Raw genomic sequence first — 25,499 nt, forward strand, 5'->3', positions numbered from 1 at the left:
TGCTCCTGGTGACAGTCAGCTACAGTTTGCAAGTGGAGCTGCTGAAACCTTCATCTGCTCTATTGGCAGCACTTGTGGAGCTACATGGGGTGCGGGGAGGGGATCTCAAGTAAATGAGCTTCCTGAACACTATATGCAGACCCTCCCCCATCTCCCTTCAGGGAGAGAGGCTATTCCACATTCCTATTGATGGATTGCAGAGAGCAAATATTCAAACTGACAACCCTCTTCTGATTGGCTGAGTGTTTACAGTTATCAGGTGAGTGGGTTGTTTTGGGCTATGTAGCCCATTCAGTCAACACATACCACATTAAGAACACAAAAGTGGTAACTATGTTGCATACTGGCCACATATGTCCAGCTCCCCTGTAGCTGATGCAGAGGATGGCCATCAGCAGCTGCTCCCAACTAATAAGATACTCCTTGAATTCAAATGGTAGAGGTTTGTGCTTTCAGGTTCAGTCCCTGTTGTTAGAAGTGGTGGTTCATTTTGGATATCTCAACTATTGAGGTGTGCAAAAGCTGTACATGTTATAGGAAATTGGGGGGAGGGCAGAGAATTTTTAAAAAGCCACTGAACTGCAAACCTTACCCAAACATTTTGCATTAATTTGAAAGGGGTTGTTAACAATACAGAATCATGTTTCAGTGAGTTACTAAATTACAGGGGTAAATGGCCTGTACTGTACAGCACTCCGATCAAGCTCCATACAAGTGTCTGAAGGAGGGAGCTATTCTCTTCGCAGTGGGGATGTTTATTTTTCTATAGTTGCTATGTTTTAAGTGAAGTTAAGTGAAAAGATAAATACAAAATGAAGAAAAGAGAATGCTCATTACTGTTCTTTTGCTCCCTGTATCTATTGTCCTTGCAATAGTCCTCTGTCACAAGAATGTGAGTACAGCACAGGATGCCAGGAAACCATTAGTTCTAATCTCAGTGCTTAACCTCTGTTTCCCCATTTGTACAAAGGAGATAATACCTATCCCACAGGCTACCGTGAGGATTAGTTAGTTCATGTTTGTGTTTCACCTTGAAGATACACAGCACTAAGTATTGTTTTTACATCAGAAAAAAAAACCAAACAAAAACCCCTTTCCACTCCTGGCCCAAACCAAAAGGATATTATTCAAGTAGTAATTGCCCATCTCAAGATGAATCTGACTGTTTATCAGATGAGAGGCAGAGAAATAAGATCGGTCCATTGACATTAATGAGTTATACATGCACACTGACGAGAATGAGACCAGCCTGGTTATTTGAGAACCTGACGGGGCTAACAGATTATTTATGTGGCCCCAAACTAACAAAGATTGAGGCAGAGGAGAGGGAAAGTGAGTGTCTAATTACCTTCCACTCTCACTCCCAGAAGAGGGCAATTGTCACTTTCTCCTCAGCTATCCACAAGACTGGAGAAAAGGAAGGATCAGGCTAGCCTAGAAGTTGCTGTGTCCCCACAGGGCTCTGCATCTTTGCTGATATTGCTTGGACTTTGAGGCCAACACTGAATTCTCCTGTTGATAGTGGAGCCTTCATGCAAACTAGTGAACTCCATTGACTACATGTTTCAGAGTAGCAGCCGTGTTAGTCTGTATCCGCAAAAAGAACAGGAGTACTTGTGGCTCACGAAAGCTCATGCTGAAATAAATGTGTTAGTCTCTAAGGTGCCACAAGTACTCCTGTTCTTCTTCCATTGACTACAGTGGAGATGCTCATGATTTACATTAGTACAAGTGAGAGCTAAGTAAGGCCAGAGAGGTACCCACTACAAATATGTACTAGACATAGAGATGGCCAAAAAGCAAGAATTCCACTATGTGAAAAATTGAGGTTTCAGAATTATTTTTTTGTTCCACATTGAAATGAGACTATGGCCTTTGCAAAATTGGTGAAAAGCCAGGCAAGAAAGGATAGTCAGTTGCATGGTGGTTAGGGTGCTCACATGAGCAAGTCCATGATCTGAATCAGGCAGTGTAGGAACATGAACCTGGGTCTCTCACATCCCCAGTGAGCACCCTGACCTCCAAGCTATTGACACACATCTCTCTTCTCTCCCCGATGACTTCTCCCAATGGATAAGGCAAAAGCCTTCTTCATATTTGCACTTATCTCATCCTGCATCCACTTCTTTAGCAAATCAAACACCTTCTGCCCAATGTTCTCATTTCTACATTTTACAGCTGGTTTCTCTGCCAAAGGCATGCTGGCAAGTATGGAGGTTAAACACAAGCAGCACTACATTTAAAGTTGTATGGATAATTAGTTCAAATACCTTCCAAAAGCAAGTCATTTTTATTCTGTGTAAATAACATGCTATTCCAAATACCTCACTTGCTACACTCAGTTTCACATCTCCTTTAATCATTAACTATTAAGGAACAAGTTCTGTCATGTGTGGGGTGAGCAGGGGTGCTTAGTGGAGTTGGGCCCTATAATGCTACTGTCATCAATACATAGTCATAACTGTTAATGACATTAATGGGAGTGAAGAGAATCAATGTCAGGAAAATCAGCCTAAATCATAATCATAAATTAAGATTATGACAAAAGATGCTACATCTAAAGGCAAATAATTTTTCCCTTTCTGAGTTGCCTTCTGCCAAGAATCTCCAAGCACTTTACAAAGATTACTGTGTTAATCTTCATAACAACTGGTGAAGCAGGGAGGCATTATCTCTAGGTACAGATGGGAACACTGAGGCACATTGAAATTATGTGATTTACACACACACACACACACACACACACGCCACAAGATGGCTCAGCAAATAAGTAGTAGAGCAGGAAACAGAACCCAGCTTCATGCTTTGAATACTATCCAGTGCTACTGCTGAGATGGAACCACATGGAAATATGGGAAAAGCAAACATTATTAATCAAGAAGATCAGGTGAAAACTCCCCAAAAGATTTCCTTTTACACTGAATATATTTGAGTTGGCAATTTATGTCGGGTACAATCAAGGTCTGTCTCAAAACACCACCAGGAAATGTACTTTTTCTTTATACCAGCCTGCTGAAATGTCACAAGCCTCACCTCCTCAGCATGAAGACATTCATAAGAAATTAAGTTAAAAAGATCATCCCTTGAAAAGGAAGAATTGAATGGGGGAGAGCAGTGTGTTAATTATCAAACTCTGACAGCGGGGGGAGCCAGATGTAATGACACAGACATCGATTCTGTTACTCTGTTCTGGTTCTGTACTTCAGTGATCTATTGGCTCCAAAAATAAGCTTCTGTCTGGTGACAGTCTGTAATCAAACATGTGTACACATGTCCGATAAGAGGTTTAGATACAGTATACGTGGGACAATGGGGAAGAAGATGTTACTGTTGAAACCTAGCAGCCTCTCTGCAGAAAAACCCAGCAGCAGAACTTCTCCCCATGACTGTGCCTCAAATAAACCAATGCAGTATTTCAGAGTGGTAGAAAACTGGGCTTTTCTTCCTCTTTAAACTAAAGGTGCATATAACAATGGTACTCAGAACAAATATAGCACCCTTCAGTCAAGAATCAGCATATTCTACAAAGCTGGCTATTATCATTCCCATTTTACAGACAGGGAAGTGACGCCCAGAGGTCACTCAGCAAGTCACTGGCAGAGTTAGGAACAGAAGCCACAACTCCTGGTTCTCCCAATCTATTCTCTAAATACTAGGGTAGGCTGCCCACTCTCATCGCCGCCCTTTCAATACTGTCAGTTATAATCAGTCCTCTATCTACCAGATAGTGTCCAGCTAACCATCATGATTTGTATTGCTTTGGCTGGCTCATTACCCCAATCTAGTTTACAATTGACAGAGGAATGCTACAGAACAGTATCTAGTGGTTCTGTCCAGTGGATAGGGCAATGGCTTAGGAGTTAGTAGACTCAAGTTCTCTTTTTGGCTTTCATACTGACAACCTGTGGGACATTAGGCAAGTAATTTCACTTCTGCGCTTCAATTCCCTCCTCTGTAAAATGAGCCTGGTACCATTCTTTGTAAAGCATCTTGAAATCTGTGGCTGAAAAAATATTTAAGGGCTAGGTATCATGAAATGTAAAGTTTTCGGGTGGGGAAAATGAATGAACTCAGTTTGCCGGGAATACAGAGATGTAGACTGCTTTCCTGAAACCATAAGTGCTAAAATCATAAAGTACTTCCTGGAGAATCTAATCCCTCTTGCTGTACTAGTGCAGGGCAGTCCTCTGCCCCAACCGCTTAAATGTTTACAGTATGGATCCTGGCCTCAGATGTCAGCAACACAGCCTCTGCTTGAAGCTGGACATGCATAGCTTGATACAAAATCTTGCCCTGTTTGGTCTGGCCAGCTTTTAAACATCTACAGATCTTGCATATGCAAAGTACTGTTTTTGTCATTTTACACATGAGATTCATTACTACTATCCACGCGTTGTCTGCTTTATGACTGTATTATATGTATACAGTATCTTCTAGTTCAGCTACTTCTCGTGCTTATCTTATTAAGAAGCTATCACTGTCTACCAAGAGAGGTGCTTGAAAAGTGCTTTGTTTTGAAAACTTCAATACGAGATTAATAAGAAGATACGCTTCCTTCCAGCTAAATATGAATTCAATTAATATATTACCTCATGTAAACACCATGGTCTTGGCCTAATAATTTCAGGCTTTTGCTATAGCAGCGCAAAAATAAATCTAAGTAATGGGAACTGCAGATAAAGAAAAAAAATTAATTTCAAAGTGCATCCATGCCTCACCTCCTAATTATGCAGTGGCATTTAGGGTTTTGCGAGCATATATTTAAGATGTCAAATTAACTTGAATTGATGAATCTTTCTAATACAGCTGAGCAACAAGTTCTATGAGCATTGGAGTGCTGGTGATTCATGATTTCATTTTCAGACAAATGTATGGGATCAGAGAAGTGCCTTTTTCCATTCCTTTGCAAATCCACTGAAATCTGGCCAAGATATAGGCCTCTGGAAATAGTCACTGCTTGCACATGCTCAGCAGAAGTTTGTTACTAAATTCTCCAAAGAATCCATCTGTGCTCAGCAGGGTTCCAAAGCCTAGGGCAGAGTAGGACTTTTCCAGGCAATTGCATAGGGAGACAGTTTCTCCTATACCCCCCTTCTTGTGCCCAGGAGTAAGCAGCCTGGCCTCAGCGCAGAGGAATGAGGAAGAGCCAGGGACAGGCTGGGGTGAGGGACCTTAATTCTGCTTTCCCAATGTTTGGGTGCTTGATTTTGCACCCTTATTCTTGTTTGTATGTAATAGTGAACATTTATCTTACAATGAGCCCAGACAAAGCCCTCAGACTCCAGGTTTCCCAGGGTTTTTCCTTTTTAGGTTTCTGCCTCCATTCCCGCAGAGAAAGGAGCCCGTCTGTTTTTATACACTTGCCATTCAAGGCTCACACTCTAGCCAATCTCTTATTTTCTTTAAAAAGAGGACTTGTCCTAAACAAAGCATGCATAGGACCCAGTCCTGCAGCCCCTTTTCCCTGGAGTAGGAAGCTGAATAATTTGCCTCACAGTAGCCCCATAATAGTGTTGATGCTCCTTCCCTGTTTTTTCAGCTCTTCCCTCTTAACTGGAAATCCCAGCATATGACCCTGAAAAGCTGCAGCTGATAAATCTATTTATTTGTATTCTTGTAGGAGTGAGTTGAAGAGTTAAATGTTGTTGTTTGGTTTTCCTGGAGGAAAAGATGTTGTGGTGCCACCTACACATTGTATTCTCTTATTCCAAATCTGTGTCACCCTAAAAATTAAGAAAATAGAATATAAACCATTACTGTCAGGAAGCCATCAGTGGTCCCCATACTGCCACATTATACTCTGGAATATTGGTTCTCAACCTTTAGGGAATTGTACCAGCGTAGTCTACTGCAACTACCATTTCCCATTCATTTCTACATGGTGTAGCCCACAACAAAGACTTCTACATAGGGCTGTTGATTAATCGCAGTTAACTCACACGATTAACTCAAAAAAATTAATCGTGATTAAAAAAATTAATTGTGATTAATCGCACAGTTAAACAATAGAATGCCAATTGAAATGTATTAAATATTTTTGGATGTTTTCTACATTTTCAGATATATTGATTTCAACTACAACACAGAATAGAAAGAGTGTACAGTGCTCACTTAATATTATTTTTATTACAAATAATTGCACTGTAAAAATGATAAACAAAAGAAATAGTATTTTTCAATTCACCTGATACAAGTACAGTAGTGCAATCTCTTTATCATGAAAGTGCAACTTACAAATGTAGTATTTTTTGTTACATAACCACACTCAAAAATAAAACAATGTAAAACTTTAGAGCCTACACGTCCACTCAGTCCTACATCTTGTTCAGCTCATCGCTAAAAGAAACAAGTTTGTTTACATTTACGGGAGATAATGCTGCCCACTTCTTAATTACAATGTCACCTGAAAGTGAAAACAGGCATTCGCATGGCACTGGTGTAGCTGTCATCACAAGATATTTACGTGCCAGATGCGCTAAAGATTCATATGCCTCTTCATACTTCGGCCATCATTCCAGAGGACATGCTTCCATGCTGATGCTGCTCGTTAAAAAAATGTGTTAATTAAATTTGGGACTGAACTCCTTCGGGGAGAATTGTATGTCTCCGGCTCTATTTTACCAGCATTCTGCCATATATTTCATGTTATAGTACTCTCAGATAATCACTTAGCACATGTTCAGTGCTGCAGATTTGATAAAACGCAAAGAAGGTACCAATATGAGATTTCTAAAGATAGCTACAGCACTCGACCCAAGGTTTAAGAATCTGAAGTGCCTTCCAAAATCTGAGAGTGATGGAGTGTGGAGCATGCTTTCAGAAGTCTTAAAAGAGCAACACTCTGATGCAGAAACTACAGAACCTGAACCACCAAAAAAGAAAATCAACCTTCTGCTGGTGGCATCTGACTCAGATGATGAAAATGAACATGCATCAGTCCGCACTGCTTTGTATCGTTATCGAGCAGAACCTGTCATCAGCATGGATGCATGTCCTCTGGAATGGTAGTTGAAGCATGAAGGGACATATTAATCTTTAGCTCATCTGGCATGTAAATATCTTGCAACGCCAGCTATAACAGTGCCATGCAAACGCCTGTTCTCATTTTCAGGTGACATTGTAAACAAGAAGCGGGCATCATTATCTTCTGCAAATGTAAACAAACTTGTTTGTCTGAGCAATTGGCTGAACAAGAAGTAGGACTGAGTGGACATGTAGGCGCTAAAGTTTTACATTGTTTTATTTTTGAATGCAGGGTTTTTTTGTACATAATTCTACATTTGTAAGTTCAACTTTCATTATAAAGAGATTGCATAACAGTACTTGTATTAGATTAATTGAAAAAATACGATTTCTTTTGGTTTTTTACAGTGCAAATCTTTGTAATAAAAATAAATATTAAGTGAGCACTGTACAGTTTGTATTCTGTGTTGTAATTGAAATCAATATATTTGAAAATGTAGAAAACACCCAAAATATTTAAATAAATATTATTCTATCATTTAATCATGCGATTAATTTTTTTAATTGCTTGTTAGCCCTACTTCTAAGCTCAGTGGCCAAGGCTTCCGAGCATCCCAACTCCGCAGTGAGTGAGAGAATACAAAATTGAATAGGAGATGCACATCAGGGTTATGTTAGGAAGGAGAAGCAGCTTGGAGTATCAGTTCTGGAAGTCTAAAGTGTACTTGTAATTGCATGAACAACACTGAGAAGTACTACTATATAGCAGAAGTGCGACTGAGACTCTTGTTTGCTTTGATTTTAAAAAAGTAACTTTTCTGAGATAGTCACACTTCAACTTTGGATCCAAAGGCACAAATATAATGCAGCACCTCGTGTTTCCATCTAGCTGAAGTATGTGCTTATGCTTTGTTACCACTTACTCATGCACTCTGGAGAACCAAAAGAGTTGGAGCTTGAGGTTATTCAACATCCCTGCCTGCCAGTGTGATGGAATGTTTTCTCTTGACATCTTTGTTTAGTGAAATCATTTGAATAAAATTAGGCTTAACATTTATTCCGTCATTCTTTGGAGTTCTAAAAATGCCATTAGTGCACTGTAAAACTATTTAGCATGAATAGATAAGGGGGATGGATTTAAATACTTATATTTTAATGAACTTCCTTTGCCTCTCCATGACTGTTGCTAATGTTTTTATTCTTTGTAGTAAATTATAGTTTGCTTATAATAGTTTAGAGCAGCACTACATAATCATTGACGGGTCAGAATCTATGACATTTTCATAATATAATTGAACTCAAAGAGGGAAGTTTCAAAAATGTCCACAAAATCTTCCCACTGTTTTTTCAGCCATATGGAAGCTTTTTAAACTTTGGACACATTTACATGAAGTCCCCTGGATGGTTAAATTATTGTAGATCACATCTGCCAAGAGTCTTAATGTTTGTGCTGTAGGATGAGGGGGGAACCATAGTGCTATAGAGATCAGGGGAGCCAAGAGGACCCTCAACAGATATCAAATCTAAACTTATTCCTGCTCATTCTGTGGAGAAACCAGCTCCTCTGTGACCCCAACATGCTATGAAACAATCAGAGGAAGACAAAAAAGTTTCCAGCACATGGGGTTTTTCCATGGCAACAGTCTGGCCCTTTTTTCAGTGTAAGCCTCTGTATAACTAGGAAGAGGAAGATGTTTGGAGATAAAATTAATGTTAAAGTTAAGTGGTCGCATCGTCTTTTGCACCAGCATTGGTTTAGTTCAGCCATCATCATATTGAGAGAGGCCCTGGAATGAGATGTACTGGTTTTGTTAAACATCATAGATAAATTATTTAGTGTTCAGAGACTGCACTTGACATTTAAATGGTTACAGAAGAAAGTCAGTAGGTAGAAGGGCCCGCAATTGAGTCATTTGAACAGAAATGGGTAATATAGACATAAGCTTTTATAAAGAATTATATTAACATGATAACCAAGTTTCAGTAATAAGTCAGAAATAATAAAAGGAGAAACAAAATTAAATACTGAAAGCTTATCAGAAGCATCCCATGAAAGAGTGGAGATATGGAGATAGGTCAGTTGGTGCTAATCAAATGAATAGTACATTTGGTTTCAATTGTTGTTTTCTGTAAGAATTTTCTTGTCTTCATTCCTGACTGCATTATTTTAATAAAAAACAGTGTTTGACTGTCCATGCCTGACCTAGATAGCATTTTACTTCTATAATGCTAGCCAGATGTACATAAAATAATAAGTTGTTTCTTGCAGTTGCTGTGGGTATGATCCATCCAAAGCTCATTGAATTAGAAAGGCTCCCTTTGAAATCACTCCAATTTAAATCAATGGGCTTTGAGTCAAGCCTCAATTTGCTAGGGCTCCAATCCTGCAACTTCTAGAACAGGAATGGACTGAGACACACAGCCTCATTGACCCACAGTGGAGCCCTGACTGGTGCTGTTGGGCACAGAAATAATGAGTAACCAGTACTGCCAGTTCTGATTTTATTATTATGACTTATGATTTTTGGAGTATTTTTTACCCGTCTCATGAAAACACGATGAAAGGCTGATAACTCACCAGGTTTCCCTTATTCAAAATTGTCACCATCTCCTATTACTGTCAGTGGGGCTGAAGCCAGCAAGGCCACCATTCCCTTACTATCTATCTGCATGTGGAAGTGAGGCTGCCCTTGATAAAGTTGGCTGCCACATCCCACTGTTTTCACTGAGATTGAAACCATCAATCCCACAGGCAAAATGGCTGCCACTCTATCATGGGGAGGAGGGCTAGTCAGGACCCAGGGACTGAGAGGAGCAACAGAGACGCTGTGAAAAGCAGATGGGGAGAATGAGGGTGAGCAGGAGGCAGATTTAGAATTTGCAAGGGAATGGGATGCAGAGAGATGTGGAGAGCAGGAGGGAGGCTGAGGGGTGGAAGATGGAGGGGACAGAATGGCATCTCCCCCAGCCTGGGGGTAGTGGTAGATACAGGGAGTCCCCTCTGAGCAGCCAGGGGAAAGCAATGTTGCCAACTCTAATTAACTGATAATGAGTCATGGGATTTTGGCACCTGTAGGAGGAGCTCTAGTGATAATGGAAGAAGCTCCTCCAGTCCCTTAGTTTTCAGTACATGGGCAGAGCTCTGTACAAGAGCCTTAGGGCTAAGGAAGCAGATCAGCCCTGACTTCAAGTATGGCCCTAGAGCACAAAGAGGGTCCTGAGGCAGTAGTAGGCTGAGACATATTGCTGTTGGGTCAAGACAGTAATAGGTAATGAATGACAGTTCCCCCTTTTCAGGGATAAGGAGAGGGTAAGGGGAGTTGGGGGAGCAGCCAGGAAGATTCATGCATTTTTTTGTGCATTAAAAGTCAACTTTTCAACCTGAAATTCATTCTCTCTCTCTCTCTCTCTCTCTCACACACACACACACACACACACCCCTAGTACTACTACTACAGTAGAGAGGAGTTGTAAAGCCAAAAGATTCAGATAATGGTTTTTAGTGTGTTTTTTTTTTTTTAATTTTTTTGGGGTGGGGGTGGCAAAACTCATTTTTTCTCTCTTGAGTTTGGCAATACTGAGCAACTGTTTCAATCATATTCCTAGATTTATTTATGTGGTAATGTCGGCATAAGGCATTAATTTTGAAAGCTTTGCTTTTGTTGGAGGTTGTGGTGAACTGAGCAAGACCACAAATCCCTCAGTAAGATCCATATGGGTAGGCCCTTATGCCTGTTCATATAGGTACAGTCAGTATTGCCAACCCCAAATGTTAAAAAAATAAATAAATCAGGAGATTAGCTTAAAAATCATACTTTTTAGGTTTGGGGTTCTTTGTATTTGTTTTTTGTTTTTTTTAGTTTTAACCCTGAAGAGTACGCTCATGTTACATTTTAAAGCTCTTCTCCACAATCATGAAAGCTAGAATTTTGTTTTGTAATGAAAGCTGAAATTCTCATGTAATCACATGTCTCTAGAAACTGGAGCTTTAAGAAAATACACCAAATACAAGAATCACTCTAAAAAATCACAAGAGTTAGCAGCACTGCCTAGGGGTCCATGCAGGAAGGCATGTACTGCCTATTAGGTCCCTGAGTGTTTGGCATCTAAATTTTACTTTAAATTGGCAGAAATCTTTCAAGTAAAAACAAATGCAAGTTTCTGTTTGGAGACTTTGTGAATCAGCATTTTGATGGCCATCAAAACAACTGATTCTGCCATAGAGACAGAAAAAACAGATGGCTGCATTGTTAGAATCAGCTGAAAAAGGCATTTTATTCTAGTCTCACAGAAGTCAGAAATATGTAGATGTAGTTGACCATTTTCAAAGACACAAAGCTTAAACAAAATTTCTGGGAAAAGTTTGCCATATTGCTTTTCCTTTAGTATTTCCTATGGGTTACATTTTGCTCTGTCTCAAAGATATATGAAGTGAATTTTTCCCCCCTTTGGCTTTAGCTGACTTCAGCTCCCACGGGAGACTGACATGCAGCTGTATATTTATATCATCCTACTGAGTGAAGGGTTTGAGAAGTTATATTTGGTTATTGTGCTATGGGGAAATTATGGTGATTTAAACCATCTTTCCTAAAGACAGATGGAGATTCTGATCAGGAGTAAGTCCATTGTTATTCCATATTTGCATTAGCAAAACCAGATCAGTACGTGGCTCAATATTCTGAAGATTGCTATCACAGGAGAATGTTATTCCTGAGGGCAAAAATGAATGAGGAGAGACACTATATGAGATTGTTTTAAAACATTTTTGACTCCATTAAAAATCTTTACAAGTGACTTTGCAAGTAATTAAAGTGATCATGGAATTACATATTCCCTACAACCGTAACTTTACAAATTTGCTTTTACAAGTAGATAAAACTGTTAGTGGTTAGCACTAGAATACTTAATAATACATCAAAAATCATAATAAGCTTTCTAGAATCAGCAATTCTCCTTACAATACAATATGGAAGAATATGGGGAGAATATACATGGGTAGTCTTCAGTTACTAATAATTTTAGCATGAAGTGCTTCACTGAACAGTTACAATAACATTAATGCATACCACAAGGTCCATGCTTCATAGTGCACAATGAGCAAGAAAAGGTACAAACAATGTATTCACTGAACATTGAAAGGTGTCATAATTGCATCATCCTGGCTAGGGCACAGCTGAAAAGTCCAACCCATACTTCTCTAATCCTGTCACCCATGTAGACTTTCTTCCCACTCCATATGCTGGACTTCTAGAAGAGTAAAGCACTAGTTGGAAGACCTTTAAAATGAACACAAGAATTACTTACCAGCAGCACAGGAGTTCTCCAGTGACAGCATAGCAGCAGCTGGCCGCTCCACACCATGGAGATGCAGTCACAGGCTTCATTTCCCCCCTTCTCAATGGCATTTCCAGGCTGGCAGAGTGATTTTGGGTTTAACTATTTGGCCAAATGCATTAAGAGACCTCCCCTTTCAGGGTAAGCAGAATTCCAAACACAAAACAACCTTCAGCTTTTCCCTAGGCTCAATAGTCCATCAGCCCCCCGTAAGCCAAACAGTCATGGGGCTACCCAGCTCGGATAGCTTAACTAGCTCTTTCTCCCAAAGTCTGTGTTCTGTCTGCTCCCAGGCCTTTTCCACAGCTTCTCCTGGGTCTGGGGCTAAGTGCTTCTCTCACCTCCCTGAGTGGAGAGCCTTACATCAGTTCAGGGAGGGCGGAGGGGTTGATCCTTTCTCAGCAATCCCCCACATTTTCACACCTAGGCTGATGAAAGGCTGCCCTTTATATGTCCCAGAGGGCCTGGCTCTTAGTTACCTGCTCTCTCAGTCATGTGATTGGAAGAGAGCGGGAGGGAACCAGGCATAGGCCAGAGCTGGGACTTTAACCCCTTAAAGGCCCAGCTTACTCTGTTAGAGACAACATTTACATATTAGCAGTCAAGCATATTTATAAAAGTCTCCCTTTGTGGGTTGGTACTATGGGTGAAAATCACCTGCATAGAGAGGGCCCGCAGGTCATATGCATCAATTAAGCCTAACTAAGGGCTTAATTGGAACTTAACAGGTTTCATGCTGACCTTCTGCACAGGTGAATTTCAGATTTCATATGTTTTATAAGTTTCGATACTGGCTCTGCTGCAATAAGTTACACATCCTGCACAGTGTCCTTAGAGGCAGTGAAAATGTAAATACACAGCACCTGGAGAGAGACTTTAGCTCTGCTGGGAAGGTAATACATAGTTAAAGTCCAAGGTACATACAACCTGGTTTTTTTTAATTATTATTTTTATTTCATAGGAAGCTCTACATCTTTTTGCCAAAAGTGACAAATACAGTAACTCCTCACTTAATGTTGTACTTAGGTTCCTGAAAAATGCAACTTTAAGTGAAACAATGTTAAACGAATCCAATTTTCCCATAAGATTTAAGGTAAGTGTGGGGGGTTAGGTTCTAAGGAAATTTTTGGGGGGCAGAAAAAAGGCATTATATACTGTACAGTACTGTACTGTGGTTGGGAAGTGCCCCTGGTTTACCCCACACAGGCACAGCCCACTGCAGGCAAGGATGCTAGGAAGCACCTTCGCAGCAGCAGGGGCAGCTTCCCCGGAGAAGAACAGGTGCCAACTTTGCCGGGAATGCTCCAAACCCGCCTCTTCCTGTCCCCGCTCCACTCCAGGCCCACCTCTTCCCACTCCCACTCCACCTCCTCTCCGGAGCACACCGCATCCCCGCTCCTTCCCACCCCACCCGAAAGCCCTAAGCATCACCAAACAGCTGTTTAGCGGCACTTAGGATTTTCTGGGAGGGAGGAGGAGGATTGGAGATGTGGCGCTTCCCCGCTTCTATAAAAGTCTCCCTTTGTGGGTTGGTACTAGCTAACACCAACCTAACCTCAACCTCTTTTCCTAATCTATACAATTAAAACATTTTTTTTCAAATTATGAATTATACCTCAGTGTCCTTTTACTATATTATGACTGAGGTCTCACAGTGATAACACTCATATGCTTATCAACCAATATAAGTCACTGCACCTAATATATTTCATTAATATCAGGCAAGCCGAAAACCATGAGTGATTTTAGATTCAGTTTTCTCCTTTCATGTCCATTAAACTGGACAGATATACTCTTAGTGGGTCTCCTAGACTCTGGCAGTACTTTGCGGCCAGTTAAAATAGCAAAAATCAAGCAAATTCTACAATACATTTCAATAACCACTGGTACAACATTTATCTGTGCAATAGTTGCCTATAGCTTCACATCTGTAAAGTCCACTCAAGTGCAGAATGGCAGGAAATTCCAGTAATAAGGCAATGTAATAAATCAGTGTCTATGAAATGCGCACCTTTCAGTGTATTCAGATATATAGGATGCAGTACTGCTTTAGGCATAAATATAATAAATGAATTTGGTTATCAAATTTAAAAAATATGAAGGAAACAAGCTGTGACTTTAAGTAATGCATATACCTGCACATGATTCTCCTTCTTCTACTGAGGCATAAAAGAGCTAAATATATACCATCCACTCCACATGAAATGGAACTGACAGTTTCACCTTATGCTTGGTAGAGGTGTACTTTTAGGTTGGCAGCTGATGTCACTGTTACAAGAGACAACAGATATTTCAGGTCAGTTGCGTGCAGCACCACATCAGTATTCAGGCATTTGGTAAATTACAAAAACAAGGATTGTTGAAAAATAATGTGTTTGAGTAATAATGTATATATGTATGTATGTGTATACATACATAGAGAGAGTGCAGGAGCCAGACCTTTTTTTTTTTTTTTTGGGTACACAAAACTCCCATTGAATCCAGTTTTGGGATAGAGCCAAAATAGAATAAGAAATAAAGCACCTTTTCCATAAGTCCTAGAGTAAAATTTTCAAAAGCACTTAACATGCAGTCACTTAAAAGCCCAAATCACATCTTATCTCTCAGAACAGTACCGTATTTTCCGGCGTATAGGCGCGGGCGGCGGCGATAAGACCCCCCCCCTAATATATTAAAAATATTTTTTTTGGGCATACTACCTCTATACCCCTTCCCCCCTTCCGAGGTCGTTTTTATCCCCCAGCCAGAGGAGGTGGGAGGGTCTGGGCCTGGAGCCCAGCCCAGCAGCCCAGCCAATCAGGGGCGGCCAGAAAGAGGGGGGGCCTGGCCCTGCCCGCGGCTGCCAGCCCCCAGCCATCCCAGCCGGCGGGAGGGCGGTCAGAGAGGGGGCTGCCTGCCGCCGCCCGAGCCAGAGAGCCCAATCCCAGCCACGGCAGGAGCAGAGGGCTCTGGAGGCTGCCCGCCATGCGGCCGGAGAGGCCCCGCCCAGCAGCCAGGGCGAGAGTCGGAGGAGGGGGCTGCCGCCCGCTCGCTGAGCCCCCCGCCTTTAAATCCCAGCCACGGGCAGAGGGTCAGAGGGCTCAGGCTGGCGGGGAGAGCAGAGCCCCGGCCTGGCCAGGAGGAATCTGGCTGGGGGCTGCCGGCTGGGGCTGGCCAGCCCCCGCTGCCCAGCCCCCCTTAGCCAAACACTAGCGGCTCGCGCCCCCGTATAAGACAGACCTTCGAGTTTGGGGTTTTTTTTTTGTTTTTAATATAGATAATTGGTAGCTGAAACATGCTTGAGAAGATAAAAAAAAATATGGAGGCATACATTTCCACCAGGTTTTCAAAATGTCTCCTGACATCTACACTGAATTCATTATGGCCAGTCACCTACATATATGTATATACAGTATATATAAATTTGCACATACACACACATTTATATGGTTAGGAACATATTATCATTGTGGACACTTGTAAAGTTCAAAGTTTTATTTACTAAACAAAATCTGGCACCAATATTTTCTGATGGTTTGTTGTGTATACCATCTGCCCCAATAATATACAACTCCTAAGAATTAACTGAAAGAACAGGAGATTTTCTTCCTCTGTACAATTAACTATAGCAGGCTCAGGACATTATGTAACTATAGTACTTTATTGCTAAAGGTTATTTTTATTACTTTATGGCTTTGACATTTCCATTTCCTAATAATAAGTATATCTTAAAAGTTAGCCATGTGACAGTGACACATTCTTCTAGCTGACATCCTCAAGCAGAGAAATATTTTTCTTTAAATTGTAATGGTGGAAAATATGTTTTTGTATTGGTGTAAAGAAGTTACATTGTTAAAATAAAATAAGCTTTTTTTAAGAGCAAAACTCATTCTTCTTTGCACTTTTTTTGGTTCACACTGGGAGGGCTGAATCTTTCCATCTGCTATGCTTGCTGTTACTACAGATGGTCATATTCTGTACATATGGTATGTACATATATAAGCTGAAATCAGTGCTACATTAGGGTGGAACTGACACATAATGTGCAGCAGAATGTCTAACTTCAGTATATTGGTGAAATGTACTGTATGTATATTGGTGAAATATTCATTTTTTTAAAACTTTATATCTTTCTAAGTGAATTTTACAGCTCGTGGAAGTGAGGTAATATTGACTAAGACTAATGATAATGTGAGCTGGTGCTGAGAAAGCATTTCCCAAAGAGTCCTTTCTGAACTAGGATAATCAAGTCCTTTGACTTCTGTTGGAAAAAAGAAAATGTTTTGTTTCTTGTAATACGTCCAGCCATATTAGCACTCAAAAGATGTCAGTGTTCAGCCAGCTACTGCATTTTTTTTTGTCTAAGGAGCCAGAGCTGTATGAGGTTTGAGCAGTCTTCCTGTGAGGTGCTACTCCCATTGACTGCAACAAAAGTTGAGGCACACAGGATTTAAGTTGAATCAATCAGGAAATTTGTTCCTCCTCTGATTATTACAGAGCAATTGGCTGAGCAAATGAAGTTTGGAGCTAAACCTGATTGAAGGTTAGTGTAGGATTTGGACTCTACCCTGAACCTGGAGTGTAGTTTAGATCAAGATGTATCAGCATCTAAATCTCACAGACTGTTCTTCTGAGATTTCTGCCACATCCAAAAATAGGACCAAGTCCAATTTTGGGGCTCTTGCCTTGAATTCAGCTTAGCACCAAAATGGAGGATTCAGAACTGACTCTCTTCTCCCCCACAAAAAAAACCCCAAATTAAAAATGGGTTGGATTTGAGGTTCCCGTTTTGGCTGATCTATAGTATTCTACAGTGTCAAGTACACTGTTGATGCTTAAATAGGTGACAATCAGAGCTGGTCAGACAATGGAAAAATACCCCTCTTTTCTGGGTGAAACTGGCACTTTCCACAGAACCAAATCTAAAATTACCAGATTTTTTCCTAATTCCAGCAGCTGCAGTGCCTGGTTCAGGCTACAGAGGGCCCTTAAGTACCATTGGTTTATGAACCCTTTTCCCGAGATAAAAATATTCAGTTTCCATAAAGTTATTAGGTTCATCTGGACATGCTAAAATCCTTTTGAGCCAAGTGATCTTAAACCCATACACCACAAACTTAACCTGTTCCCAGCTGGTTGATTACAAATGTTTAATTTCTGTTAGTTTTCCTTTTCCAACCTTCCAACTTTCTAGTAAATGGACTGAAGCTACATGCTGTAATAGGAAGAATCATATCTTACCTAATAATAGTTGCTATGTAGTGCAAGGTGTCCTGTGTTGTGGCCGTGGGAGTCACGCGGCAGGCAGTGTGGAGGTACATCATCATGCTAGCCATTGCCAGAGGCATTCCATATTTCTTCTCTCTTCTCCCACATCCATTACATTCTAGTCTAATGGCTACATTTGGCAATTTGACAAAGAGAAGTTGTGTTGGAACAGATACAGTGATTGCTCTTAATTCTCTTGCCTTTTCTTCTCCCATTTTAATGCCAAACCAATACATTACTCCCTTTTGACCTTATGACAGTTCTTCTTGTGCGATGAAAAGGTGCCATATCCAGCCACAAGTATAGGAAATGTATTTATATTAATTACCTTTACATTGTTTGCTATATTTCTAAAGAAACCTCGGATTGCCCCTTTTCTCTCTTTTTTATTACAGGTTTGCTTTGTGAATCTAGATGCAAACAAAGATGATTGCAGTGATGAGCACTTAAAACAGGTAACAAATTAAGAAAGGCCTAACGTGCCTAATACATATGTTCATGTTATTCACAAGATGGTGTGATGAGAACTAGAGAGAGGCCCAAACTATATTCCTAGGCCCAATTCTCTCTTGTCCCCTCCCAAACTTTTCCAGGACTTTGAAACCTAAACATGAATCTAAATCTTACAAATGGACACTCTTTTTAATATGGGCTGAATCAAAACTCTGGATTTGAAACTCCTCAAACAACAATGTTTGAAATCCAGATTTGGCTCCTGTTCTAAACGTGGGGCTTTATGCCCAACTCAGATGACAGCTACTAGAATTTTGTGGTCTAAATTCACAATGCTTATTTTGTAAGTGGACTTCCTGCTAAGGCTTGGTTTTAAATAAAAGAAGTGTTTGTGCATGCGTTGTAGTTGTAATAGTTTATCTTGACACTGCAGTACATAAAAATAGTCTTGTGGCGGCTTTTCCTTCTATCACCAAGCAAATCCTGAGGCCCTTTTACTCACTTATTTAGGTTTTATGCAGCTGCTCGGTCTTACTCGGGCGAACTCCAGATTATTTCATTAGGTGGGTTTCTGGATAGAGACTGGTTAAAAAAAAATGTTTAAGGGCCTAAGGATTTGACTCATTGGATTTCCGCTTATTTACTGAGCGGAAAACCAGGACACTCTTCAGCAATTCATAAAACCAGCTGCACAACAGGACATACAACTGAAAATGTGCATCCTCCTAAAATGCTCAAGGCATGTGGTTGTGGGAAGAAGCGACATTTTGAAAGTGTGGCACAAAAATGAGCTTTTATATAGGGCCACAGAATGGAAGCTTAAACCTCTGAAGAAATGAGGTTTTTTACCCACGAAAGTTTATGCCCAAATAAATCTGTTAATCTTTAAAGTGCCACCGGACTCCTTGTTGTTTTGTGGATACAGACTAACATGGCTACCCCCTGATACTTGACTTCCCTTACTGTCTCCCACCTCCATCATCCCATGCTGGCATCAGAAATTCCTGGCAAGTGAACACGTCAAAGAGGGGTCTATTGGCCATACTCAAAGTATTCCTCAGTGAAACACTGGGATTTGATTGCTGGGGCCATTCTAAGTTCAGTTGAGGACTGCCCCATTATTTTCCTAATTGCCTTCTGCTAGTGATTCTCTAGCAGGAAGTCTTTCTACAAACAGCTCTCGATAGCCTCAAGCCGTGAAAACTTAAACATCAAAAATATATACAGCTTCCATAAGCAAATGGATTTTTCTGATGAATCAGTTGGTTAAATATGGATACCAGATTGAGAAGTTTAACTTCACTGAATCCACAGAAGTACTAGATTATTTATTAATGAGAAGGGAGAGGCCATTTTTTTATTTATTTACAACCTCTGGGTTTTTTTTAAAAGAACTGATGCTGTGTCAGGTCATGGGGACTGATTAATGAGCAAGAGAGCCTTGATAAAGGCCAGATCCTGACACCTGCACAGAACCCAAGTAAATGAGCTTCACGCAGCACATCTTTGCAAAGAGCTAGAGTTAGAATCCTCTCCCACAAGCACAGATCACCATTGGAGACTCCCCCAGAGCTACGTGGGATTTGGCCCATAGATCCACATAGGGGTGCCTTCGCTGGCCATGTCCCTAAGCTGTCCACAGGCCCCTCCAGTACGGTGGTACAGAGAGGGTGGAACCCTACTTTGCAACATTCCCTCCCTCCTTGCATGGCCCCTCTACATCTAGGATTCCCCAAGCGCTGAAAAATGCCAGGACTGCTACCTCAGAGGCCCTACATATGTGGCCTTTTGGCAGGCCACATGATTTGGCATTCTACAGATAGTTACCAGTATGTAGTCTGAATGTTGCTTAGGTATAAGTGGAAACTAGTGTTTTTTCCTCTAGGGTTAATCAGCATTTTAAAATATGTGCCACCAAAATGAAGGTTTGCATATTATCTATCAGCCTCTAAAAGGAAGATCGGTCTGTATGCATTTCTATGCATTATTTACAATGACTTTTCAAAATTTACTTTAGACAGTATGGATTTAAACAACATGCTAGTACAGTGAAAATATTTAATAGAAGTATATAAAAGATCTTGGCATAACTGTCGGGCACAAAAATGTTTATATAAGTTGTACAGTGCCATATGTTACATATTGGTGCTGTCTGTTACGATTTCAAATCATCCTTTTGTCACCTATAAAATAGAGTCTATACTGTGCTATAGAATATGTTACAAGGGTTTCTTGGTTACAAATTTAAGAACATTCTTCCCAGACCTTTCCATTTGATTCCAAACAGGAAAAAAAATATTTAAAATGTCATGGTTTTCCAACCTAAGTAATCTGATAAATATGATAATTTAAGTAAGAGAAAATATAGAAAAAACACTATGATAACAGAAAAATGATCATTGAAGAAAAGACAAGCACTTTTTTTTGTACTAGACTAAAAATGTCAAAATGAATTGAAGCACTGAATTTAAGTTTTATGTCAAATATTAATTCTTAGTCATATCTGCAGATCAGTGTACTGAGAAGTAGATTGTTCCCCGTAACTGAATTAGGCTTGCCAAGCCAGCCATTTGTATTATGTCTAATTTAAATCAGTGTAAGGAGAAATATCAGTACTGTAAGCTTTCATTTTGAAGATAAAAAAGTGGGGAAATGAAGTATCTTTGAATTGTACTGTAGTTAAAGTACAGGTCTAGGTGTCAAGATTCTGGATTCTTTTCATGGCTATGCCACTGATGTGCTGTACTTTGTCATGTAGATAATAATGGTTATGTGTCTCAGAGATACTGTGATGTTTAATTACTTATTGTTCATACAGCACATTCAGAGCTTTAGGTAAGCTCTTTGGGGCAGGAAGTCTTATTTCGTTCTGCATTTGTACAGTGCCTAGCACAGCAGGGTCCTGATCCATGGCAGGGGCTCCCAGGCGCTATTGATATACAAATATTATAACAACAGAGCAAAGTATCATCATCATTAGTAGTTTATCTTTGTTAAATGTACTGTGCGTATATGTAAAACACATGCCATATAGAAAGTTACTCTGTTTTCACATATCAAATGATAGGTTATGAAACCAAAGTATCTACAGAGTATATGAAATCTAAGAAATGGGTGTTTAATGCAAACGGTGTATTAAATACGTCATTGTAAATATAGATTTAAAACTGAATTAATTTCATAGGGCAAAATCCAGCAGATCTTTTCCCAGTAAAACTCCTTTTGATTTCTTGTTAATCATAAGCCTGAGTAGGAACTACAAGATTTGGCCCATACCAATAATTTTTTAATCCTTTTGTATTTTACATATTAACACAGTGTTCCCATTCAATTAGGAGCTACTCATAGTATAAAGGCCAAGACTTTTTATGGGCTTGGGGACTGAACTGACTTCTGATCCCTAATGCTCTCATATCTGTAGGGCAGTGTGGGGACATTTGCACTGCCACTGCTGTAATTGTTTGGTGCATACATAGAGGATGTGCATTTTCAGTGCTGCCAATTTTAGTTCCGGTATGTTCTGAGAACTGAGTTCGTTTTAAAATGCATTTAAAAGGAATGCCTACCAAGTGTCCTTTAAACGTTTACGGATGCAACAGTGTAACTGTGACCGGGGTGAAATAGAGTGGTGTTGTCTCAACCATATTTTTCCTATTGCAGAGATTGATCAGTGTCTCTCCAAATCTCCCAAAACTTATCAGCTCTATGAATGTACAACCACCGAAAGAAAACGAAATAGTCCTGCTAAGCGGATTAACTTCAGGAAACCTTCAGGCTGATTTTGAAGTTTCCCAGGTAGGCACTATACATTTATCTTTAGGAATACATCGCAACCATCAAAGATAGTGTATGCAATCTGAAAGAAAAGAAGCTGCAAGCACTGAGCCAAGTGCTAGCTTGAGAACCACACAGGTATGTACACATTAAAAGAATAAGCTTAGCTGTTTAAAAACCATTTATGCAGCTACATAGTTAAAAGCCCAAACCGGGGGTGACTTGAGGGCTGAGCTCAGGTAGGAAGGGGTGGAGCTAGGGATCAGCCTGTTCCCCTCCAGAGACTATGGATATCTAGGTGAGAGTTAATACTGTGGTAAGCCTATTAACTCAAACTCTCATTCAGAACCCCTAATAGCTACTTCTGTGCAGCATCCTGAGAAGGCAGCCAATGATGGCATAGCTCATTCAGGATCCTGCTTCCAGAGACAGTGGGGGCCAGAAGGGCAGCATGGACAGGGCAGGGGAGAGGATTTAATTCTTTAGATCCATGGGGGAGGGGTGGCATTAGGGAGGAGCTGCTGCAGATTCCCTTTTAAGTAAGGTCTTTCTCCTTCTTCCCACTAGCCAGCCTGCTCCAGCAATCCTCCCTGTCTCCATCCCTGGCCATGCTTGTCTCATTATGCACCTTTGAAAGGAATTCATGATTGTGCTGGAATATCCCTTGAGCTAAATTGTGTCGGGAATTCACTTACCTGTGGGTATATTTAATTGCAGAAGAGAAGAGTCTGAGAGCTATTAACCCCATCAACGCTTGTCCCCGCTTTAGCCTCTGTGCAACAGTAAAACTAATTGGTTAGTTTCTCCAACTAAGATACAAAAGTAAAGATTAGCATCCAGCCCTTTACTCTGATAGCTCTGGAATGCTCCACTGGCAGTAATGAGTTGCGTGCCAAGAATTCTGAACTTCCAGCACCACATATAGAAAGGAAGCAAATGGTAAATGGTAAATTAAAACAATTTTTAAACATAGATTTTAGAAGTGTAGCTACTTATTAGAGTGACAGATTTTTTTGTGGCTCTGTTATTCCCATAAGACTTTGTGCCTTTACATTCACACTTGTGCCAAGGGGAAAGGATGAAAATAGCTCATTATATTGGGCCTGATTCTGATCTTATTTAACCATGTGTAAATCAGGAGCAACTTCCTTAAATCCATACAGCTATACAGCAGGTGTAAAACCGGTGTAAGTAAGATTAAAATCAAAACAGGTTATCTTCACTAGCAATTAGCAGCAGGGCCTGTGCACCACTGTGAAATTAATTTGTGCACATAAATCTTTGTGAAACTGGCCCCGTAATCTCTGTTACGAAGATCATTGCATTTTATGTCCTACTAATGTGCTGCTTTTTAAAGACAAAATTGGTTGGTTATTGAGTTTACTTGCTATTTATACCTAATGGCCGCATTTAAAAAACATAAATACTGGCATGGTGCATTTTAAGTACCAAAGAGCTCCATTGCGCCAGTTAGGAGCAACGAACAGCCACATCACTTCATGGGAGCTGCAGAAGGCCCAGGAGATCTGATGTCTGTTTGGTGGCCTATGAGTTTGGTCTCAGTGCATTCTTCAGCACCCCAGTAAATAAGTGTTCACATGACAAAAAAGCACAGCTGGCACCCTTGCTGGGAGGTCAGGACTGAAACAGGAATGGAAGCCGACCTAAACTTCTCACCTGAGAGGTGCTCTCTCCATGTCAGGATCAGGGCCGGCTCTAGGTTTTTTGCCGCCCCAAGCAAAAAAAATTTTGGCTGCCCCCCACCCCAGCCCTGCACTCTCACTCCCCCACCAGTGCCCTCCCGCACCCGCACCCCCTGCCGCCCCAGCCCTGGACTCTCTCTACCTCCCCTTCCCCACCTACACCCCCTGCCTCCCCAGGACTGGGCTCTCCACCCACACCCCCTGCCTCCCCAGCCCTGGGCTCCCCCCACCAGTGCTGACTCTGCCCGCTCCCTCCTCGCCTCCAGCCGGTCCAGCGCTAGCAGAGTCAGGGTAAGCAGCGGGGCTCCCGGACCACGCCTCAGCCCAGGGTCCCTCCAGCCGGGGCTCCTGCCTCCAGGACCCGGGAGGGCAGAGCCGGGGAACCACCTGGCAGAGGAGCCGAGGCAGGGCAGCCCCAGAGGGAGCGGAGCCCTGGAGAGCAGGACACGGACCCCGCACAGCAGCACCCCGCCCTCTATGGCCCCACTGCTGCTGCTTCTGGCCGCCCTGCCTCAGTCCCTGGGCAGCTCGAGCCACTTTACCCAGCCCCGGCTGTGGTGCTGGGGGGCAGCTGCCCTGCGGCACCTGCAGGCTGCTCCGTGTGCCCGGCGGGGCGGCCCCCAGTCCGAGTGTCCCCCGCTCAGAGCCTGCCCAGCCCAGTCACAGGGTGCGGGCGCTGCTCCCCCGTGGCATGAACCACAGTGGCCCCAGGGCGCCCCCCGCACACGACGCCCTGCTACTGCCAGGGCCGGCTCTAGGCTTTTGCCACCGGAAGCAAAAAAAAAAAAAAGATGGCCAGAATGCCGCCCCTGAAAATGTGCTGCCCCAAGCACATGCTTGGTTTTGCTGATGCCTGGAGCCGGCCCTGGTCAGGATGAGGTGAAATAGCATTGGCATCAGAAAGCATTGTGCTAATTCAGTCCTTGTCATATTTGTCTATCTAGAAAAAGGATTTCAGGGATGTCAATCTTTTCACATGCATTAAAGTAATATATACACACACACCTCATTTTCTCTTTGGTTCTAGTCTGTTCCATTTCCTGATCCTTAAACACTAATGTAACACTGCAAATTGTGTACTGGGACATTTGTAGAGGAATGTTTATATCTAAACATACATCTGGTATTATTGATTTTTGTTGTGTAAATTTCAGGAAAACATATTATTGGGTTTCATAATTACAAAATAAACACAACAAAAAATCCCCAAACTTACATTTTCAATCAAAGCTGACAGTGTCCTATTGAAGTAAATTCTTTACTTCATATTTTTATATTTTGAAGTAATACAAATTGAATCTCATTCACGGTTTCACGTCACTTTGTTATTTTGCATTTTTTCATAGTACTCTTTGTACTAAATCGGAATTCAACGGTAGCTTCTTAGCGACAAGTAATCTCAAAGCCTGTCAGTCTTTTGGTGCCCTCTCGGGTGCTAACAGATTTATTCATGCAGATTTTCCACTCAAACATATTGTGTAGCTAGAAGGGACCAGTTAAATATGTTGTTACAGTATAACACTAATCCCAAGACTTTTACACCTAGATACTTATCTTACAGTGGCACCCAAAGGCGAGTCAGGGCTGGGCTGTAATGTTCTGTACAAATCCATAGAAAGACACAGATATGGCTCAGAGGAGCTTTCAGGCCCCAATCCTGCAATCAGAGCTACACAAGCTGACACCTTCACTCACAAGAATAATTCACTGCAACTGAAGTCAAAAGAGAGGACGGAAGGTCTTGTCCTCAAGGCATTTGGATGAGGACTTGAGAGCTGACTTCACATTTTAGCTCTGCCACAAACTCTGTGTATGACCTTGGGCAAGTCAGTTAGACCCAGATCCTCAACGTTCTTTTGGCACTTAGCTCCCATTATGCATCTAAATACCTATGAGGATCTGGGCCTTAATCTCTCTGAGCCTTAATTCCCCATTGTAAAATGGGAATAATAGTACTTCCTTTCTGCCACCCCTTGTCTTTTGCTTAGATGGTAAAGCTCTTCACTGTCTCTTACTATGTAGCAC

At 41.3% G+C, this 25,499-nt stretch overlaps 1 protein-coding gene and 1 long non-coding RNA gene across 7 annotated transcripts in view; one reads left to right on the plus strand and one right to left on the minus strand.

Moving 5' to 3' along the window:
- LOC120372174 (SPHK1 interactor, AKAP domain containing) overlaps positions 1-25,499 on the plus strand; it is a 109,093-nt gene that overhangs the window by 59,792 nt on the left and 23,802 nt on the right. For all 4 annotated transcript variants that reach the window (XM_039489026.1, XM_039489027.1, XM_039489029.1 and 1 more), the window contains exons 4-5: positions 17,940-17,999; positions 21,658-21,792. In XM_039489026.1, coding sequence (XP_039344960.1) covers positions 17,940-17,999; positions 21,658-21,792 — 195 coding nt within the window. The remainder of the gene's footprint in view (positions 1-17,939; positions 18,000-21,657; positions 21,793-25,499) is intronic.
- LOC120372176 overlaps positions 1-25,499 on the minus strand; it is a 58,040-nt gene that overhangs the window by 5,707 nt on the left and 26,834 nt on the right. Inside the window, exons 2-4 of one of the 3 annotated variants that reach the window (XR_005584769.1) lie at positions 17,518-17,674; positions 14,433-14,565; positions 11,634-12,210 (exon numbers count right to left, since the gene is read on the minus strand). This is a non-coding gene — a long non-coding RNA (uncharacterized LOC120372176). Of the gene's footprint in view, positions 1-11,633; positions 12,240-14,432; positions 14,566-17,517; positions 17,675-25,499 lie in introns of those variants that run through there. The other 2 variants (XR_005584767.1, XR_005584768.1) reach the window with 2 other exon arrangements.

Source organism: Mauremys reevesii, linkage group 9, assembly GCF_016161935.1.
Source record: "Mauremys reevesii isolate NIE-2019 linkage group 9, ASM1616193v1, whole genome shotgun sequence".
Lineage (NCBI taxonomy): Eukaryota > Metazoa > Chordata > Testudines > Geoemydidae > Mauremys > Mauremys reevesii.